General features: G+C 41.8%; 1 protein-coding gene across 1 annotated transcript in view; it reads left to right on the forward strand.

The window, feature by feature from the left end:
- ESRRG (estrogen related receptor gamma) overlaps positions 1 to 21,280 on the forward strand; it is a 121,461-nt gene that overhangs the window by 70,511 nt on the left and 29,670 nt on the right. The window contains exons 4-5 of the mRNA XM_026048377.1: positions 1,233 to 1,343; positions 5,525 to 5,686. Coding sequence (XP_025904162.1) covers positions 1,233 to 1,343; positions 5,525 to 5,686 — 273 coding nt within the window. The remainder of the gene's footprint in view (positions 1 to 1,232; positions 1,344 to 5,524; positions 5,687 to 21,280) is intronic.

Here is a 21,280-nt window from a genome sequence, read left to right on the forward strand (position 1 = left end):
GAGCAATGAGAGGTCTTTCCTGACAGTTAGACTGGGCTGCCAGAGCAGGTTCATGGGCTACACATAAATCCGTAGTCTTCACCCTTTGCTCATAAACTGTAGCTTCTCTTAGTGGTTTTTTTTAGGCATTCAAGCCAGTCCTGGAGGTATTTCCTGGGTGGAAGACAGCAAGGGCTGATATAATAATGGCAATGGAAAAGATAAATAGAGGGAAGAGAATTAAAGCAGACAATGAGAAGAGAGAAAGTGAGCGGCACTTTAATACATCACTCGCATGAATCATTGCTACATAATGTTTCTTTGCATAATTGTATAGCTAAGACCATGTCATCAGGGACATACTTTGTACTTGATATCCTCTTGGCATACAGAGGTGCTGAGTTTTTCAACTTAAGTGAAATGCTATCGCTTGTTTATACTGATATTCTTCCTAGTTGATCAGCAGAAATCTTGGAATCTGGTGGAAATAAATACATTTTAAAAAACCACATAATTATTTTATTGGGACCGACCGTGCTTTCTTTCCCTTCCCTTTTTTATTTTCTCTTTGAGAGCAGCAACAGCCTGTTTCAGGAAGGTGAGTTCCTATATATTTGTACAACACAAGTAGCAGGATGCTTTATTAAAACAAGGAGCAATTTGGAAGTAGGATGCGAATGTTAATTCATCATTGCSGACATCTAAATGAACAGCCATACAATTTCTTTAAAACCTTCATGAACTATTTCAGATCTTTAAACCATATATATGTCCTTATTTTACTAAGGGCACTTCCTTTGTTGTTCTCTGGCCGTGTAAATTCAAAGCTTTGCTTTTGGCTGTCTGCACTGTATTCAACACTAATTGTTTATAAAGTTATCTGTGCTTTTCTACTCATAATGATAGCCTTGTATATCTGTGGTGTTTATTGCAGCTTTGAAGAGGATTCAGCTTCTGGTAAAGAAGACTTCAGATCAAACTCGTTCAACAAAAACTGAACTGTCATTAATATTATTTAAAAAATACGTTTTTAAATGAACAGGACGTTGTGTTGGGAACTTAGTCTTGCATATGTGAAAAGCTAAATAGCTGACAAATAATTTTAGAACTCTTTTCTATTGTTTTTTAAATTGTTCTTTTGAAATAAACATGTCTTTAAATAATTATTGAAAGGCAGGGCTTAGAAGATTGCTATCTGAAAGGTATCCTCAAAACACACTTAATTCCATGTTTCTTTATTTTTCCCAACGCAGGTGTCCGCCTAGACAGAGTACGTGGAGGTCGCCAGAAGTACAAACGCAGGATAGATGCAGAGAATAGCCCATACCTGAACCCTCAGCTAGTTCAGCCAGCAAAAAAGCCATGTAAGTACCTCAGCTTGTCATCTTCTCTGCGAGGGCAAGGCAGGGAATCCTGCTCCTGGTCACTACGTTCCTCCTGGCTGAGGCAGAGGTTTGGTCACGAGATGACACCATGCAGACATGTAGCTGCGAACACACTGTGTTTTAAATGTGCTCCTCCCYTCTCAGGGAAAGTTAAATAATGATTTTTAGAGGTAGAGGTACATAAATGCATGGGTTATGCAGTGCAAATTTTACATTTACAGGTTATCTTTATTTTTAGTGGTACATAAAATGGTTCATACTGTGATCATTAGTTCATTGGAGCTTCTAGTTTCAGATTTCACAAGAAAGTGATTTTTGTGGTTTTTCACCAGCTAAATGAGTTTGACTGCTCAGCCTCCCAATGAAAATACATTAAGAGCCTCATTAATTTACACCTAATACACTACCTAGCATTAGATTAAAGCAGCAATATGCCACACTAATATGCCACACTAATAACAAGCATAGATTGGTAGTTCTGGCTCTGATACCTTTATAAGCATTATGGGTTTTGTGTTTGGCTTTTTTTTTTCATAATGTCCTTGATTGTATCTTGCCAGGCTGAAATTAAAAGAGAGAGATAGAGAGCTGATCATCTCATTGCTAAAATACAAGTTCCATCCTCTTTGCGATTAACTAAAAATAGTTAGGGGTTTTGCTCTGCAGCTTATATAAACTCAAGCAGCGACTCTACTAATTCCATGAAGTAAATTTAATAGCATTATAGCTGTAGTGGAAGAGCCGAGTGCATTACCCTGCCGAGGCATAGACTCCTTATCAAGTGCTTGTAAACTCTTCCAGATTCAAAGCAGAACTCACGCATCCCATCAGGGAGGTTAATTTGCTGTGAAGAGAAATAAGCCAGAGAAATAAAGGAAGGGAAATTCCTCCTTCCCTCTCTTTCCCTCCGCCAGAAAAGGCAGGCACAGAGGTACCTGGCCCARTGAGAAGTGGAGTCTGTTCCCACTTGTGCTCCCCAATAGGGGACGGTGCCGTAGGTTTCAACATATGGGGAGCCGAAGAGCGAGCCAACAGACTTTGCACTGTAAGTGAAAGGGCATTCTAGCTATGTCAAAGAAAAAAAAAAGCCAGTTTTTACATAAAATTAAGGCTTAAGTGAACATATGGCATAATTTCCTTTTGCCTTTCCAAAAAACATTATGCTGATTATATTCCTTCAATTGTCCAATCTGGCATCTTCTACTCAGCCTACATAAGCTGTCCTCCCGCTCCGTAAATACAGTCTAGGGCTGCGCTAAGCAGATTTTGCACATTATAATAAAAACTTTCTGATAATACAATAAAATTTAATAAACTAATGCTTAATTTCATTAGAGGTTTAGTTTTCCTGGGTGCACAGATTGTCAGTTTTTCATTTACTTGATATTGTCATTGAGTCAAAATGGTGATAGCCTAACACAGCCAAAAGCCAAGACCAAGCAGGCAAAAATAAAAGAACTCAAGCCTTTTTGTGTGAGGAGAGGTTAACACTGTTGCACTGCAATACAGGAATCTCTCTGTAAACCCCAGATTACTGCAAAGTAGTGCGYTGCATTACCTTTAAGAAGATAACTGCGCCGATTTCTCTAAGCTACATTTGTCTGAGATAAATTCACCTTCTTCTAAATCATTGCTCATTATCCAAATGCCTGCCTTAATTTTCCCTAGCTACTCCAATTACAAACATTTTTGTAATAAACATTTGTAAAACTTAATTTTTGAATCCCGTCAGATAAGTGTCAAGCAGCAACGGAATCGGTTTTGTGCACAAGTAGCCTGGGAGATTTTCTGGACCCTGACTGATAGTTTGTGCATAACAAAGGCAGAAGAATGAAAATTGGGTTCTATTGATTCTAATTAGGGAAACATTAAATAAGATTTACCTAGAAACAGTGCTCGTGGCTATTCAATTTCCTGAGTGATGGGGGCTTTCTGAGTACATTCAGAATTTCCCTATGCTGTTTTCTGACACATGCTCCAATACATGAAACTTTTTTTCCCCATAGTGAATGGACTGGCATTTTGAGGACGCTTCCTAGACCTGCTTCTAGGTCTCCATAATAATTTCCCGGCTTTGCTACAGAATCTAATGGCCTGCCTGTAGTTCTTGGTGATTGTGAAAATAAAAGAATTTTGATTTGGAGAATCATAAATCAAAATGCATAGCATTCCTAAATCAYCTGCAAAAAGCCTTTGATGAGGACCTTTATCAAAAAGGAACAAGACTTTTCTGGCTGTTGTCTTCTATCTGCAGGGAGAAAAGAGCACTTGGGGACTTAAGTGGTTGCCCATTCATATATCATTGGATTAAAAAGTTTAGGTTCTCATCTATATATGTCTTGACATTAAGGATATCTACTTTATTTATCCCATTTTTTCAATACATACAAAATACTGGAGTTTTGGAAGAAGCAATGTTATCTTTTTCACGTAGAAATACGAAATTAAAAGATACATAGAAGACTTGAAAAAATATGTGCAAAGGCTGTTTGCCAATATAAGTTAAAAATATCATCTGTCATCTTGAAATAAGAATAGAGTTCCCCATTAATGAGTTTGATAATCAGTCCACTATCGAGATCAAGACTTACTTGTTTGGCATAGCTCCTGCAGTTCACATRAAGCAGGGCTGTAGCCCCTCGTAATGAAGCACGCGTGGTGTGATGGTTTCCACTTGGCTCCTGCGCTTATTCKATGAGGGACTGCCCCGTATCACARCTTCTGGCACACAGATTAAAATAGSGCAAAAATGCTAGAGACAACAGATGAGCATCCAGGAGGCCGGGTCACCGAAGAGCAGTCAGGTGTCAGCGAGGAGAGGGCAGCGGGTGCAGCTTGGGGGCTCTGTCACGGGCCCTGCTGGGCCGTGCGCTGCCCCCTTGGCCTCCCTGGGCACTGTTGCTGGGACTTGCACACGGAAGGGGACAAGGACAGTGGCTGTCGCGGCTTTTCCTGAGCCACAGAGCACCAGACCCCTTCTCCAGGAGATTCCCAGGGCAAGTTATATCCAGCTGCATAGCTCTTTGCCCAAAGGTAGGGAAAGGATTCGTGTAAATTCCACACAAGGTGAATTTGGACCTCAGATTCCAGCGGTACATCCGCAGCACAGTGAGCTGAGCCAAACATGCATAGGCAGGAAGTATGATAACAGCTACTTTTTTAGGAGCTTCGGTGAATTAGTCAGGACTTATATAGAAATAAAATACTTCTGTTGTGCCCCCCTGTCGATATAATGGTCATTTTATGTCTATCCTACTTATATAGTAAAGAGTAGCAACATGGTGCAATAAATCTTACAGGATCTTATATTCTTCTTTTTTTTTTTCCACTTTTCATTCTAACTTAATTGATGATTCCAGATAGATTTCTCACAAATCATCTGAATGAAAAAGTAAACACATAAATGAAAATGTTATATAGATAGAAATAACAACCTAGTTTTTCACTCTTTCGTTGGTTTTAATAACTATTACTGATGGGAAGTAGTAGGAGATGCCTACTCCATTTCTGTACTTCCTAAAGTTAGTTTTCTACATGATTCTAAATGTGTGTGTTTCACACAAGAACAAATCTATGACAGAACCCCCTTTTTTCTTACCACATAGAYCCAAAGGAGGACAGATTTATTGTTAACAGATTCTAACAGGCAGGATCCAGGTAATAGAGGATGTCTGGGATGACAAGCCCTGAGAAGGCCCTGATACCGTTCTGCTGTTGGAGTCACAGGCAGAAGTTACAGTTTTCAGTGATTCACTAATTGTCTGTATTGTTTATTTAGTCAAAAATATATCAAATATACCTATTTTTTCAAGTAATTGAGGAAAAGCAAATCTCTTCTACCTTGCAGTCTAAAATGCTTTGTAATGCATGAAGATTTTTCTGTAATGCTTTTATTCCAATATTAGGAGGGGATCATGTATTTCTACATTTCATGAAGGTTATTTTCTTAAGTACGTAGCATCTGAGCATTGCCTAGTGTGTAATAAACATTTTTAGTGCATCAGATTTGTCTGTGCTGCTTGTAGAAGCCAGGAAGACTGAATTAGGTCCCATACTTTTTCACTGGAGAAAATCTTGTGAACTTTGACATGTGATTCAAGTGTTTGCGAGGCAGAATGATGCTGCTGGTGACGTTGTGCTGCTCTGGGCCCTGCTTGCAGATAACAAGATTGTCTCCCACTTGCTGGTGGCTGAACCGGAGAAGATCTACGCTATGCCCGACCCCACTGTTCCCGACAGCGACATCAAAGCGCTCACCACTCTTTGTGACCTGGCAGACAGGGAGCTGGTGGTCATCATTGGATGGGCCAAGCATATCCCAGGTACACACACAGTATTTATTGCAAATAGCTTACATATAGAAATCATCGCGGGGATTGTTTTCTTGTGGTGACAAAGACCGTTTGTTCTCCCATTACAATACAGAAAGTTTTCTCAGGACTGTGGATTATTCACAGGCCATAGGCGAGATGACACTGTTCTTACCTTGGAAGCAATATTATTCCTGCTATGCTTGTTACCATGTTAATAAGTTTTACATACAGCTCGCTGAATCAGTTTCCTTTATTAAGATAAACCTGCAGTGGTGTCTGGAGCATTAGTTTGGTRTGGAGGGTAGTAAGCTACCTCAAACGCTCTCCTTGGTACTGCTCTGTGCAGCACTAGCTCATCACAAGGCTAGTTCCTCTCTTCTACAGGGCACTGGCTTAGGCTGTCTACAGAGGAACTRAAAATGCAGTCGTGTTTTGGCATGGCACAGAGGCATTGTCCTCACCATGGACTGAACTAGGAAGAGATCCCCATTGCAGCAGCAGGTCGGCAGAAACATCTCAGTTCTACCTAAGGGTCTGTTCCTTCAGCCCCACAGTTCCTTGGTCTGYATGAGAAGTACTGGGGTCTAGGCCACGTAAATATGTTTCTGTAGTTAAAGCTAACTGGCACCCTTGTTAGCAAGAAAAGCAGGGGAGCATCAAGAGAGAACTGAGAACCGATGCTGAGAATGCATGAGCAATTTCTTCAGGTGACATTCCAAGTATGGGCTTTTCCCCACAGTTATGGGTTATTTGTATGTGTTCTGTGGGCTAACATACAAGCATGTGAACAGAGTTTYCAGTCTTACTTTTCACAAATGGTAAAGTCACTCAAAAAGATACTAAGTTTTTATTCGTTTTTCAGATATTATTCTGGTCTAGCACACGCACAGAAATGTTTGTGCAATTTTGTAAGCTTGTTAGTTTTCTAATTTCCATAGTGGAGCCTCACCAAACATATGAATTGGTAATGTTTAGTTCCTCTGAGTAATGCAACATTCGTATTTTAGATGTGGTGTTGGGATGCCTTAATATTATCAATAATCCTGTCATTTGTCTATTTGTCCAAGTTAAAAGATAATTTTTTTCCACCCTCAGAAGAAATTGCATTATTTGTCTTCTACTCTTATGGTAAACAACACAGGGGAAACAGCCCAAACACTGAATGATTTTTGTTCTTTAAGCAGGAAGCACAATGTCTGTTTTCCAGTCTTCACTCTGTTGCAAGGACTCTTGTTCATTTAGCATTGTACAAACATTAACTTTAGGTAAGAATTGCCTCTTCCTCTTTCTTTACGTTGTGCCAAGCACTAGGAGGCCCTCTTTTTTATGGTAGGTACTTGTGGATCATTGTTGATAAATGCAAAAACTACCAAATAACAACAACAGAACAATGTGGATGCTTTCGGAAATTCGTTTTGCCTCAGGGGAAAGACAGCAACCTACAGAATCCACGACAGCCAATATGCCACACCACTGAAATTTAGTTGTTATCTATACCACAAATGGCTTATAAACAAGCTTTGTATCACAAGCCGTGTTTTTCTGGTACAGTTAACTTATTTCTGTCTCCTTAAACTAGTTTGTCTTTATGCTTTGAATGCTACAGTAATTTCTTTAATCAAATTGATGGAAGTCCCTTTCCCAGCCCACACTGAAACCAATTTATTGGTCATGATACGCCAGCTATGTTGCTAACAGTCGTAACGAACTGTCAGGCAATATCGCAGTGAAGCTAATTTGAAGTCATTAGGTGTGCAGCGTTCAGGCAACAATTTGTTACAGTGGTTAGGAACACAGCTGACATTTCTGAATGGCTTTGTTCAGAGCAGGCCTAGATGAGCCCGAGCAAATTGTAAACTAATTTAAACATCACTCTATATTATACCAGCTACTTTGTCTTACACTGSTTGCTAATAAAGCACCCCAAATTAAGTCAAAATGAGTTAAATAGGTGAGTTTGCGTTCCGTCCCTGGAAGATACCTGCATTAGTTTAAGCAAAAGAGAGCAGTGCTCAGAGAAGATGGGCACGCTGTAGCTGCGACGGAGCTTTTATCAGTTTGGGTTGGGAATATGTGGCATGGCTTCGCCTGGCTGCGAGGGGTGGGAAGGGCAGAGGGAAGGGACTGAGCCGGCTTGAAAATGATTTGGTGGATTCGGGCAGAGCGAGAAAAGCTATCRGATGCCATGAGCTGGCACTGCAAATATTAAGCCTGCAATCCGAGGCGCGTTTCCATCGTGGGGCAGTGCTTGACGATGAGGTGAAGTCCAGAGCRCCTGGCATGGTCAAGCTGCAGCTTTCTGAGGTTGCTCCTTGATGCTATGTAAGTATGGGATAAATAAATCAATAAATAAGTAAGTAARTAAATAGGACTAAGCAGGGAAAGAAGACAATCCCTCTGGAAGTCTTTTGGTAGCAGTGATGAAATCCCTGCTTGCTGTCTGTTGATCACAAAAACCAAAGCCCACAGGGGCTTGAGGTGCTAAAGCCAACGCAAGGAGCATCTGTAGCTGGTCTTGGAGGGGTGAAGCTCTGCTGAGCTGGAACTGCTTAGGCCCAGCCAGTGCCAGGCACAAACCTTGTAGAAAAGCAGGTGCTACCGGGCTGCCACCTTAGACAATGCGTGTTCCTGCGGACACCGATACAGCAGAATGGAGAGGGGATGCGCTAGGAAAGCAGCGCAAGTCGCCCAAAAGTTCTGTGCGGGTTGGTGCATCACGTAAAGCCTTGGGGTAAACCTCTCGGGAGGCAATTAATTATGCTGGTAGTGAATTTGTACCTAGCACAGCAATTAGTAATGCTCTTCCTTTACTATAGTGATTTTTTAAGGTTCACTATAATTACAGGCCCTCACATATCAGGTGCATAATAACTAATAAAGATATCATTCTAAAGCATTGTAATTCGAAGTCCAATGTATGTTAGTGGAAAGAAAACAATGTTTTTCTTTTTTTTCTTTTTCTTTTTTTTTTTTTTTTTTGTGCAACTCTAACAGGGAGTCTTTTAATAGAATTATCTGTGAAAAGATGATAATGCAGTACGCATTCTCTCCTGACAACCATTATCCTTTACAACTGTAGCCTACAAATTGTTTTCATAATATGCAAAGTTCAGGTGCATTCATAAAGTCATTAATATTTTTGYGCCGTTGGAAATATTTTCAGTTGTTGCTTTTATTGAACAAAAAGTGGATGCCACCTACAAAAGGAAATGTGGAAAGAAAAATACACATAGAAGGGCTTTATCAGTAAATAGAATTAGTCTCCTTGCATTAATAAATCAAATAAATGGAAAGTGTGTTGTTATGAAACATGACCACGTCTTATCGGAGGAGGAAAAAGATCACAATGGCATTAGGAAATGCTTGACTTTAGTTAGAGCAGCGTAAGGGCAGAAGAACAGATGACGGTGCCCTAATAGCCCTTCTTAAGAATGACAGGGCCCCGCCATTAGCATCCTTTTATATCCTTGGAAATTGCTCATGCCTCGCTGTTCTGGTTCCTATCTGCCCGACTCTTTTTTATTTCTCTTTCAATTTCATCCGCGCTCGGATAAGCGCGTGCTAACACAATATGATTGAGCTGTAAAATGGGACGCTGTCGCCTCTAATCTCTTTTATGTAGATATGGAGGTACTTCCACACTCCACTTCATTCGCTCCCCATTGTTGGCCTTTTCAGAGTGTGGTGCCGCGTAATGGAGGCTCCGGCAAATATTAGAGCTAGGTTTCACAGGGTGTGATAAGGAGATTATCAGCCCAGCAGTCAGATCTATTGTTGTTCTTTGTGTCAGATTAAAATATTCCTGTGTACTGTAACTTCGTTAGCAAAATGCTGAAGGTGGTGCTTAGGGAGAGACTGATGCTGCTCCGGCTCCCGTTTGATGAGACAGAGCCCGTATTCACTGACCTACATAAATTGCAAATATATTTATGGAGCCCCTGCAAGACTTTTATTTTATTTTATTTTATTTTATTTTATTTTATTTTATTTTATTTTATTTTATTTTATTTTATTTTATTTTATTTTATTTTACTGTATTTTACTGTATTTTACTGTATTTTATTATTTTTATTTTATTTTACTTTACTCATGTCTTAAATAAGAGATGGCTGGTTAATTCAGTGCTTAACGTTGGTTGAGTTTTCCGTCTTTTGCTTTGTATTTTTGCAAGGGTCTGTTTTATTGCTGGTGTATTTAATTAATTAAACTCTTTTCCAGTGTGAGGTGGAAGTCTGCTGATGTCTACTCACAGTTTCAGGGTCGTTTAGGCACCATTCCTGTAATGCAACTGTCTCATTGGCATTCAGGAAAAATATGCAATGTTCTTTTATATTAAGTGGAGGCAGGAAACATTAAGCTCTTAAAAATGTGCATAACAGGAAGCTAAAGGGACAAAATGTTCTCTAGAAATTTGCATGCATGAAAAAACATCAACCAGACCATAGAAATCAACTTTTTGCACTTAAAATGAAAAATTTGTTTGGAAAGTGTAAATCAGGCTAATACACCCAAAATAACTAGTTACATTATTTAGCAGAGCAAGCCTGCTTGTCTTCACCTACATCCATGCTTTGCTGGCAGCAACAGTCTTCCAGAAGGGGAGTAGCAGGGAATAGATACTACCAGTGGTGCTAGTGTGAAAAAGAAAAGAGGATGTGATTTTGGTGGAGCAAATCCAAGGATATTTTGAATATTTTAGTGCTAATGTTAATGTTTTATGAAACATTATTGTTCTAGCATACTCTTTGTGGAGGACCATATTTAAGCTTTCCTTTCTAAGCAGCTCTCAGGGGTGTAGTTGCATCCTCATGCCGAGCAAGAGCATTTCTTGCTGCAGAGTTGTCTAAAATACCTTTTTTCTAAAATTCTAAATTTCTAAAATACCTTTTTTTCTCATTATCTGCTCCAGAATGAGCCAGCATAGGTAAAAGTACAGAGCAAAAGTGAACAGTGAACAGTGATCACTTTTGGACAGCATAAGAGCAGGCAAATAGGGTACATCCATGCAGGTAGGAGGTGCATATGTATTTGTTGCCATCCACATAATTGCACGTGTATCTCTAGGTCTGTATCTTGGTGGACCTGTAGCATGTGTTTAAATGAGAATGAGGAAGTGCTCGATGTTATTTCATGGCAGCAATCTCCTGTGCAGGACTTYGAAGAAGGGCTGAAATCACGTCTCTCAACCCGCAGGTCTTGTGTCCTTGCGGRCTCCTGTTGCCCAGGCCTTGCAGGGAGAGGTTCCAGCCAAAAGGCTTCTCAAAAACTGCAGACTTCCCTGTCCCTTCTTGCTAAATTGCTTGACAAGGGAGGTCGGCAATAGCCTCTATCAGCTCTATCCTTGAGCCTTGGCACAGAGGAGCTGCCTGATACTGTCGGAGTGCAGATCACGCCACCTGATTCCCGCTCTCAGCAGAGTAGAAAAACAGCCTATTGAAATGCCAACACTTCATCTATCCTGCTGTTTTTTTACAACAATGCTTTTAACATCAGTTGAACTGCTTGKAATGGGGGGTTTTTATTTTATTCATTTATTTATATATAGAGGAGGAGGAGGTGCATGTGATTTTACACAGCAGGAGAGAGGTTGGGTTGAGGTACGACTGGAGGTGTGACACAGCATGTCCACTGTATTTCCAAAACAAAACTGGAATGTGCCKCATGGTAGATGGTATTTATAGGCCTGTCCATTTGTTTGTTTGAGAAACAATATATCCAGCTAAGGTTTAATGGCAGACTATCCTTGATGGATTCATTACTGAAGTTCATGACAAAGTCTTTGCAGAGTTAGGKAAGAATAGGAATATGCCCTGTGTGGGGTACGAGATAGGCCCACCCTTCGTGTGGGCCTGCTGATCAGAAAAGACTGGTTCTAGTTCACAACTGGGCAGATGTCCGTGGAGAGGGAGGAAGTTACTGCTGTTGCCAGGCATAGCTGTGCCGGGATAAATTGGGCACAGCAGCTCCTACAATAGTCAATTCTGCCATCTTTTCCTAGCATTAAATTAACTGAATTTTTTAAAAAAAGCATTCCCCAGTTATTAAAGGTATACATTAATATGAAATATTTTTATTAAAAAAAAAAAGAGAAAAAGAAAAGCTTATTTAAGAATAGTCTTGAGCAAAAGTTGTCTCAAACTTTTTTACTTAGTTTTATGTAGGCATTTTTTTTAACTGAATCCTACCTTAACGTCAGCTTCACATCGGAATTAAACAGAGACCTCACACCTCAGGCAGCCCAGATACAGTTGCCCCCTTCCTGATCTTTCTTTCCCAGTGACTGTCACTCCCGCTGTCACCCTCCCTGCACAACCACATGTTTTTAAGCAGCCTTCTCCCTCCTCCCGTGCCCCCAACATTCCCACTACACTGCCTGGTTGTTGCACTTTTTCCTCCCCCCCAGTTTTCCCCCTTTATCTGCCTCAGCCAATCTCCAAATGAATGCATGTCTATCATGGCCTTAGCTTTGACACTCTGGATATATTGATTAATAGTTGCCCTAAGCTCCTTTTAGCAAATCAAATTTTCACTTTTAGCAAGGATTTCGCCTCTGATTTATTCAGCAAAGTGAAATGCACTAAATTGACTTTGACATTCAGGGAAAATGGCTGAAAAACAAAGAGGAGAGGAAAGAGATATAAATTGTGTGGCAGCTGGAGACTTCAAGCATAAGAGAGACACATTTTTTTCTATAGAATATCACTGGTTAATTTGGAAATACGCATTTAAACGGGGCGTGAAAATTATTCTCCTAAAATCGGTGGATTTTAGACTTAGGATTTGGGGTAGCACAAGCTTTGCTTAGCAAAATGCAATATATTCAACCCAAATTCATCACCTGCTAATCATGGTGAAAGTGTGGGATCCACTTTTGTTGCTGCCAATAATTATTATGTTAAACAAGAGACAGAGAGGTTTCTGAGTAGTTTTATAATGAGGTGCTAAATTGGTAAATAGCTTCCTACCATTGCATTATGTTCTTCACTCCTGTGGCCCTTTAAAAATAAAAAGTGATTACTCAAAAGAGAGCAAATCAACAGTAATGAATGCCAGGGCTTTTCATTTCCTTTCTGTAAACAAAAAAAATGGTTATCATTTGATTCCTAAATGCAAGAATATATAAAGATCTAGCAGCAGCTCCCATTTTAATTTTTTTGCAGCAAAATGGGGAGCATTTGATTCCCCTCGGTGCCTTGCCAGCRGCCTGGCCTGGCCGGCTCCGTGGCTCCCGGGCGCTGCTCTGCTGAGGTGCCCCAGGCTGGAAGGGGCTGCTGCGCGGCGCCCGTTTAGGGCTGTGCAAAGTTGATGCTGAAGGGAAGAAGGGAAAACTGAACAGTTTTTCATCCATTTACTTTAACACACCTACATGTAAAGTCCCAATAAACATTTTAGGAGCCTGAGGGTCATAAAAATTATTTTTTTGGCTCTTGGCTATTTGGCTATTGCAGYAGGCAATATTGAAGCTCTGTAGGGGCTCAAGGGAAGAAAAAAGGCGCTGGAGGAAACGGCCTGATCTTACTTAGTGCTTGGGCATTACAAGAGGAATCTGTAAAAGGAAAGAGATCTGGGACTTTACCTGGCGGATACAGAGCCRGAGCGGCGGCCGAGATCCGCCCCCGGGCTGGGCTGGACTGTGCTGGGCCCGCGGGTCGCGCTGCTCTGCCCCTCCGCRTCGCCTCAGGCTCTGGCCCCACAGGGACAATCCCGTGCCGCCAACCTGCACATCCGCAGGAACAGGGAGCGTCCTGCGCTCCCGAGCGCGGCCGCCGCCTCGCGCCGGATAACCGAGCCCGGAGCAGCCTCTCCCATCTGGAAGCGACAGCGCTCAGCGCTGTACTCGCTGCGCGCGCCACAGAAGCGCTCACTAGTGAGACCTCTGAAAGCTGCAGGTGACTCGGAACAGGTTTTCTTATTTGGAGCCAACAGGAGCCTCAGAGGGATGGGAATTTAAATGCATCTTAACCCTTTAAATTTTGCCCTAGTCTCCGTTTTTCTTTTTTCTAAGCCACCTTCACCTGAGATTTTACAAAAATGGATTTTTGCGAGTGAGACATACTGAAGGTGCCTAACTACATGCATTTTATTCCTATAAAATCACTCCCYTTCCTCCCACATGTAGTTTAGCTGCCAAACATCTTAAAAGACTGCCAATTGAACTGTACAAAATAATGCAAACTCCYGAAATAATCTTTGAGGGGGCCTCCTTTTCCAAATTTTCTCTACCTTTACAATAGATGCTTTGCTCAGAAAAATACTAAGAAAGTTATGTCAGATCTTGAAATTATTCCTTTTGTAGGAAATTTATGGAAGAGCACRTGCTTCAGAAGTGAACCAGCATATATGTACAATAAATATCTTCTCGGTAGTTAGAARATTCTTCTTTCTCTAGAAAAACAAGGCATTTTCAATCAGAAACAGAGTTTTAAGACACCTCTGCAAAGAAATTATTGTCAGTTTTCAATTCCAATGCAGTTTCTGAAAACTGTGCTAGAAATAAGAGCACAAATGCCGCATATTATTTAGATTGGCCTGCGAGAGCAGCAAAGCACATGCTGGGGATGAAGAAGTGAAATTAAAGCAGCATGGCTCTCCACGTGGTAACCAGTTAGTCTGGGTTAAACTAAAGGGAGTGACCTTTAATCACGTAAGTTAGCCTCCACGCCAAGGCTATTTACACTGTGCTGGGTGGGGAAGRAAAGGGCAGTGTAGAGTTGACACTGTAAATCCAGGCTGGCGGGAGGGGACCCGGAACCAGTCGCCCGCAGGCTGGATGTGGAGCAGACAGGTCTGCACCTGTGTGACGGGGCCACAGCACAAGCTGATGCCCTTTCCTAACGCTCCCTGAGACCGGTTAAATACTGTAATTCTAAGGGCGCCTCCAGAAGGGTCTGCTTTCTCTCTGGGTGAGTTAGGCTTCACCCCTGCTTAACCTACATTAGAATAGGATTAATTACCTGGATTGCAGTGCCCCCTTAGCCAGTCAGCACGTTTCTGGTGGGGCACATGGGCATGGTGATACACAGTGTACAGGTGGCAGAGGAGTTCTGGGGTGTAATGGCAAGACTTGCTCTGGTCTGATCAACATGGTCAGCAGTTTGTGCAGATCGGTCGGCAGTAACCACCTTCCACAGCCCCTGGATCATAGAAAGCTTTATGAGCGCACGTCTCCGCAGTTGGTAAGCTGCTTTGTTGAGAAGTTTATGCACACATATATAGAGATATACATAGGGAGCAAGAATCCCAAGCAACATATAAGGCAGAGAATCCAAAGAATTCAGGTCCTGAATGCTCATATATTTAGTTACCTAGATTGAACGTTTGTCTGTAACTTTYAAGTCAGCTTTCCATGTTATTTTAATTCTTTGCTTCCAAGTTTAGTATGCTATGGAGTTAGTAGCAGACAGGAATATCTAGCAAATTTTCCATGCGAGAAAAAAGTAAAGAATGTGTCTTCTATTTGAAAGCATGTGGGAGAGAAGATTCTTTAGGAGTATGTTGCTCTGATGAAGGGATTTTCCCCCTATAACTCCTGAGACAAGAGCCAATTCTGCAGTGTGGCTCTGCGCCTTCTCCCAAGGTGTCTTCAGCCACCTTGTGGTGCACTGCCAATTCCCACATGGCATTAAGGGCTGAGGTGGAATCAAATACTGAAATGCGGTCCCACTCCACAAGCAGAGTGCTCCAAATTCAATGGAAACGGCACTTGGAGAGTCTGCCACCTCACCAGATCTTGAGTGCAGGGACTGCCTGCACTAGAGCTCCGTGGCAGATGTGTGAGAGTGGGGAAGAGGCAGGAGACAAAGCTGCAGTTTGCCTCCCCCTCGCTAAGGGAAAGATTAAGTGGAACAACTTTGCATGCAGTGGGGCTGCTCATGTGCTTGTTCAAAGGAACTGCATGTACCTATGGGCATGTATCATGACATTAACAGGCTGTAGGGTATATTGCTGGACAGAACTTCTTCATATAGTTGTGCTATAGCACTGTGCCTGCCTAAAGAAACAGCATCAAACTCAGAATTGCTGTGGCTCAAGCTGTGTCATTTAGGGTATGCAAGTTACAGTGGTTCTTGTGTCTTCCACTACCTCCACTTGCAGTGGAGGAGCATTTTGATTCCTTCCCCATATTGGTCTTCTTTGGAAAGGCATTTCATTTTGTAATCAATTTTTCCCTTCTCCCTACACATAGTTTTCCTTTCCCAAAGACAAAGATGACATTTGTGTAGAATCCAGGAATATTCCTGTTCCTTAGTGCCAGGGAATCTTCAGGTAAAGATCTAGCTCGAAGTATACAATTTGAATACTGCATGGTCTTCACACAGTGGAATTGGTAGAAAATTATTTTGCAAGCGTTTCATTGAGTTTCCAGGCACCGCTCATGACTTAGGCTGAACGTTTCACCTAATGTAGTCAACATGAATTGGGAGTTCACAGGGAAGACAGAGTGTGCCTAGCAGTTAAAGAACAGTGAGTAATTGCTCRTGTGTATTGTAAATCCTGCAGCACCCCATGGACTTTATAACCAAAAGGCTTCTCCAACACAGGGTGTTTCAGCAGGCAGCATCATAAAACCCAAGCAGAGTTCACAGAGCAGCACCCGTGCTGCCCAYGACGATGCAGGCACCCATGTACCCAGAGAGGGCACCTCTCACAGGAGCCTGCAGGATGGACCTGCAGGAGACAGTGTCAGGAGAGGAAGGTGCTACCCCGGAGCATCTGTGTACGCAGGCAGTCATCAGTCACCCTCCGAGACAACCATACATTCATGTGGAGAACCTGCTTGAGGAAAATGTGCGCTTAAAATGAGATTGTGACAGAGGGAGATACGGACATTCGCTGCCACGGGTGCCATGAGTTGTAGCACCACAGCCGCTCAGGTGAACCAGAATTTGCCATGGATGCCTACATACAAGTGCACTGTCTGTAGCACAGTAGCTATAGATACACTGAAGGGCAACACTAAACAGCTTAGGAGAGGCAGGGAAGTGTGTCCCAACCTATGAAAAATGCAGTGAGAATTCTAGGTAGGCAAAATGTAATTATTTAATTGGAATTTGACTGGGATGCTTTTCCACTGTTAAAGTAAGTATAAATTACATGAGCTGTGAAGCTTTAGATTATGAAAATATTTAGAGGTCTTTGAGCATAGTAATTGGAGCTTTGTTCAAATTCAACTTTGTTTTTAACCTGACACTTTATAAAGGCTATTCCCTAAATCAAGTTCTTTTTAYATTGTCAAATATCCTTTAGTGAAGCAAATTAGCAATCAGTTTGGAAAATATTTAAGTAGTATAATTACATTATTTACACAGACACTTCCACTGTGCAGAGTTGTCTGCGTGCCTAAATACTAGACRGACCAGATCCTCAGCTACAAATGTGCACTCTTGATCCTTACTCTTTAAAATAGACTTAGTTGAAAACCTATTTAGATCAACAGAAAGACTTGTCTTGACTTTGGTGGATCTAACTATGCAGATCACAATCTAAAACTTCTATGAGTCTCAAAACTTTTTTATTTACTTTCCGCTTGATTCAGCAATTTGGTTTTAGTGTGGAAGGGAATACTTGGTGCAATTTCTTTCACAAAGCTTTTTATCTGTTATTATTTTCATTAATATTATTATTATTAAAGAGAGATCTACTGAGGAAAAGCAAGTTCTGTCACTTCAAGCAGACTAAGAACCTGCTTTTAGCTAGAGCTATATTTCAGGATGTGACCAGAATCCTTGAATCTTCGTTGAGAAATACATTATTAGTTGCTTATGTTATCTACATGGTGCAAATCAAAATCAATAGAAAGCCTCTGCTTTTGTTTTTGGAGGTTTTAAAAAGACTACCCACTATGCCTCTGGAAATGTTCTYTGCTGCGATGGCTGTAGATATTGGTTCCAGTTGCTGGTATCATAATGTCCAAAGTGCTTTCCCAAATTAGCTTCCCGCTGGCTTGGGGAGTTGAATTCATCCTGTAAGTAATGACTGTTCTTCAGGAGGCTCCCTAAATTTTTTTTTTTTTTTTCTTTAAAAGTCCTTTTCCCTGACTTTGTATTTTTTTCTCATTTTGGTTTGCTCTTTGTTTGTTTGTTTGTTTGCTGCTTTTTAAGGGTGGAAGGCACGTAAGTTCAGTCCTGCTACACCCATTGATACATTCGTACAGTGCTGAACTACAGGCCCCATGTTACATCCATACTTGGCTCGTTATCCTCTTATCAAGCTCTTTGCATCCCTTTGTTTATTTGAGGAGACAGGAAGACTGTGTGAAGGCTGCTTAGTCAGGGATATCAGCGTTGTTGGCAGGGGAGTGATTGCCAGTTGAAAAACAAGGCATTATTGCTCATTTTTTCCCTCTTATTAGTTTGATTACATTTGCAAATCAAATCAATCCATCAGACATGATCAGGCCTCGTCCGCATTTTAAGGAATAGTAATCTCCGTCTAATAAGATGCAAATGTGTCACATCGGTAAGTAACCAATAAATCATCGTCTTGTCTTTGGCAATCATTAAATATCAGAACCAACAGTCAATTTTTAGTATTTTCAATTTGCGATATGCCGCTGGAATATAAAGATAGATGGACGTAATTACACAAACCAAACACTATTTCAGTTCATTCCAGACAGCAAATTTAGTGGAAGGTATAACTGGCTTGTCATCACACTACATTATTCCTGGCGGTTCATGCAAAGTTCACAGACAAGCTTCAAATGGACATTGCTTTTTTTTACTTCCCTTAACAACACTCTTGCTACCATCACCAAACTTCAGTAAATGACTTGAAACACTGTAGGACATTCACTTCCATCAGTGTACACAAAGAAACAGAAAACATTTCAGCTTTCTAGGTGTCAGCTGCATGTGTAAGCCTGAAATCCAGAAGTTGTCYATTACTTGCCGTGTTCTTCCTTTCCCTTTTCTCTTTTCCATCCTGGTGTTTTTATCTGAAACCTCAGTTTTTCCCTATAAGAAAGGATATATTTGGCTTTCACGGCTTTTGYGGGTTGCCTTATATTAATTTTCTGAAGAAAGACACTGCAAAGGAATGTGCGGTAATTGGGAGACCCACTGCCGTCTCTCTCCTCCCTCCATCCCCTTCTTTTTATTTGAGTGTGAACTCAAATTGTTTTTTTGTATTCTTTTTTTTTTTTCCAATTGATTTGGGATTTGGGAAAATTGATTGGCTCGTGTGCATTCCAGGGATTAATTGATATGTCTATTGTCTGGCTCGCAGTGTCTTGCTCTCCATTAATGGCTCTGTTTGTGTACAACAGTTTATACTCGCTTTCAAGAGAGACAAAGAAATAGGCTGGTATCTTGGCAGGAGCAGCGATGAGAAAAATAAAACCACAGAACTTGTGTGAATGAGAGCAGAGTTTTCACTCATTTAGAGACACTGTTTTAATAGTGAGTAGTGCTGAACCAGAAGGTACAGTCCTTACCCAGGCAGACCACTAAGGCCAGCAACATTTCGGCTCAYTGGAAATTGTATTTGAGGGCCCTCTTGCAGTTCTGAGTGACACGAGAGCGAGAGAGCTCAAAATGCTGCCTGTCTGCCGTGGCACAAGTGGCTGTGCAGAAATCAGAAAAGAGGATTTTGGAGGCTTGTGCTGACTTACGTAGGTTTGCAGGGCACTGAAGCCAGACAGTGGACTTACTGTGTATGACCTTAAGAAACTGCCTGGAGGTTTTGCTTGCCCAGAGCCGGGTGCCCCGCGCAGATCTGCAACAGCCCCGTGAGGTTCAGCTGACCCCTTTTGAGCAGCTAAACCTCAGGTGCTTCCCAGTGACTTTTGGAGGGCTCCGTTAGTGCCTTCTGCAAGAAAACAATTTTCACAGTAGCAGTTTGATTTGATTTTGTAAGTGAATCAAGTGGAAATGAGGTAAGAGCCTTGCTTGCGAGCACACCTTGCTTTTGGTTGCACATCACTTGGAGCCCCTTCACTATCTGGAGGATGTTGGGAGGYGAAGGCAGAGAGGCAGAGCAGGCAAACTGATGTGGGATTGGAGAGTGTCATTGATTCGTGGCATCAGAAAATCTTGTTCTCCGATTATGGAAAATTAAAAAGGAATACCTGTGAGCTGCWGTGTCCTTTCCACATGCCAGGTATTTAGACAGCTTAAAATGCAGCATCACTAGATAAACTTCTTACTACTTGACAAAAAAAGGAGCTACGTGTGGGCCAATTTTTTTTATTAAACTATTGGAAGTTTCAGACAGCTTCAGGGTAACAAAGGTTTAATTCAGATTTAAAGTGAAGCATCTCCTGCTCTGTTGCCTTGTCAAAGGATGAGCTTCCTCACACATTTTCTCCCAACATAACTTTTATGYTAACATATTCCTGTGTGTTTTAAATAGCACTTCCTAGATTAATGTTGCCAAGGTCTCTTGGAAAGGCTCCCTCTGTTTCTATAGTCTCTAGAGACATCAGGGAGTAAAGCTGCCTGCAGAGGCCTTGTGGCCAAGAAGCTCAGTACTAGGACCTTACATTCTGTCTAACCAGTTTACATACCACCATGGTATGTTTAACTTGCTTTTGCATCAAATCAATAACAGGCCCCACTGAAATAACTGGCCGAGCTGCCCATGACCGAGGAGTGGTGCCAGTGGTTAGAGGAAATGGCGGCGCRGCCTGGCGGCGCCAGTGGCTCCTGCGCTGGCTCTGGGCCTCTGCTGCCACCCTTGCCTGGACATGTGCTGCCCAGTGTGGCTCCGGCACCCACTGTCCCCTGTTCCTCTCCCAGARTAACATCTACGTCTGGATATGTGACGTGGGTGCCAGCGCGTCTGCGCTGTTAAAAATGGCCCCGTTCATGCCTGTTGGAAAGTTGTGCTTAGCGCATTCCCGAGCGCTGGGAATGGCGGTTTGTTTAGGTGCACACGCTCAAAATCTAACACGTAGTGGCCTGCGGGGTAAAGTGGTTGTGTCCCTGGTGTTGTCCACTTCACATCCTGATCTCGCTTCCACGAGAAAACAAGACTTGGAGGATCTTTAGGCCTGGGCAAAAAATTGAATGTGAGGGAGACAGGGAGAAGAGGAGAGGTTTGGCACGATGCAGGATTGGCAGCCTTAGCCTGGAGGGTCCAGCAGGGTTGCAGGTGCGTTGGCTGCAGCCTGGAGAAGCTGATCTGAGCAACACRAAACGGCAGCAGATCCTGTCGCTTCCTTACTGACCGAGCGCCACACACAAAACTGGGGGTTGCATGGAGCTCATCGGGCTCCCTCTGTGGCACCRGCAGCGGGGTGGCCCAGGGGTGGTCCAGACTTCAGGAAAAGAATTATATATAACATTAATTTTAAAAGAAAGAAATGTGGATTTCAGCCTTATGAGCTGTATCATTTCAAAGCTATCTTGATTTTAAAATACGGTAAACCCTTAGTCGTTAGCACAGGGCAGTCATTTTGATGCATTGAAAAAGAAAATAATTAACAATAGAAAATACATATTGAAACATGGAAAGATAATGCTTTCCAGAGAAATTTTATAGAGACTTTTTAATATGTGGCTAATTACATATTTACATATAATGGCACTAGCAGAGCTATTACAGTCCATTGAGTAAATAATATGCATTTTACAAACCTTTTTATAAATATGTATTTATTTG

This window comes from Nothoprocta perdicaria, unplaced genomic scaffold (genome assembly GCF_003342845.1).
Source record: "Nothoprocta perdicaria isolate Ctin4 unplaced genomic scaffold, notPer1 scaffold_54, whole genome shotgun sequence".
Taxonomy (NCBI): Eukaryota; Metazoa; Chordata; class Aves; order Tinamiformes; family Tinamidae; genus Nothoprocta; species Nothoprocta perdicaria.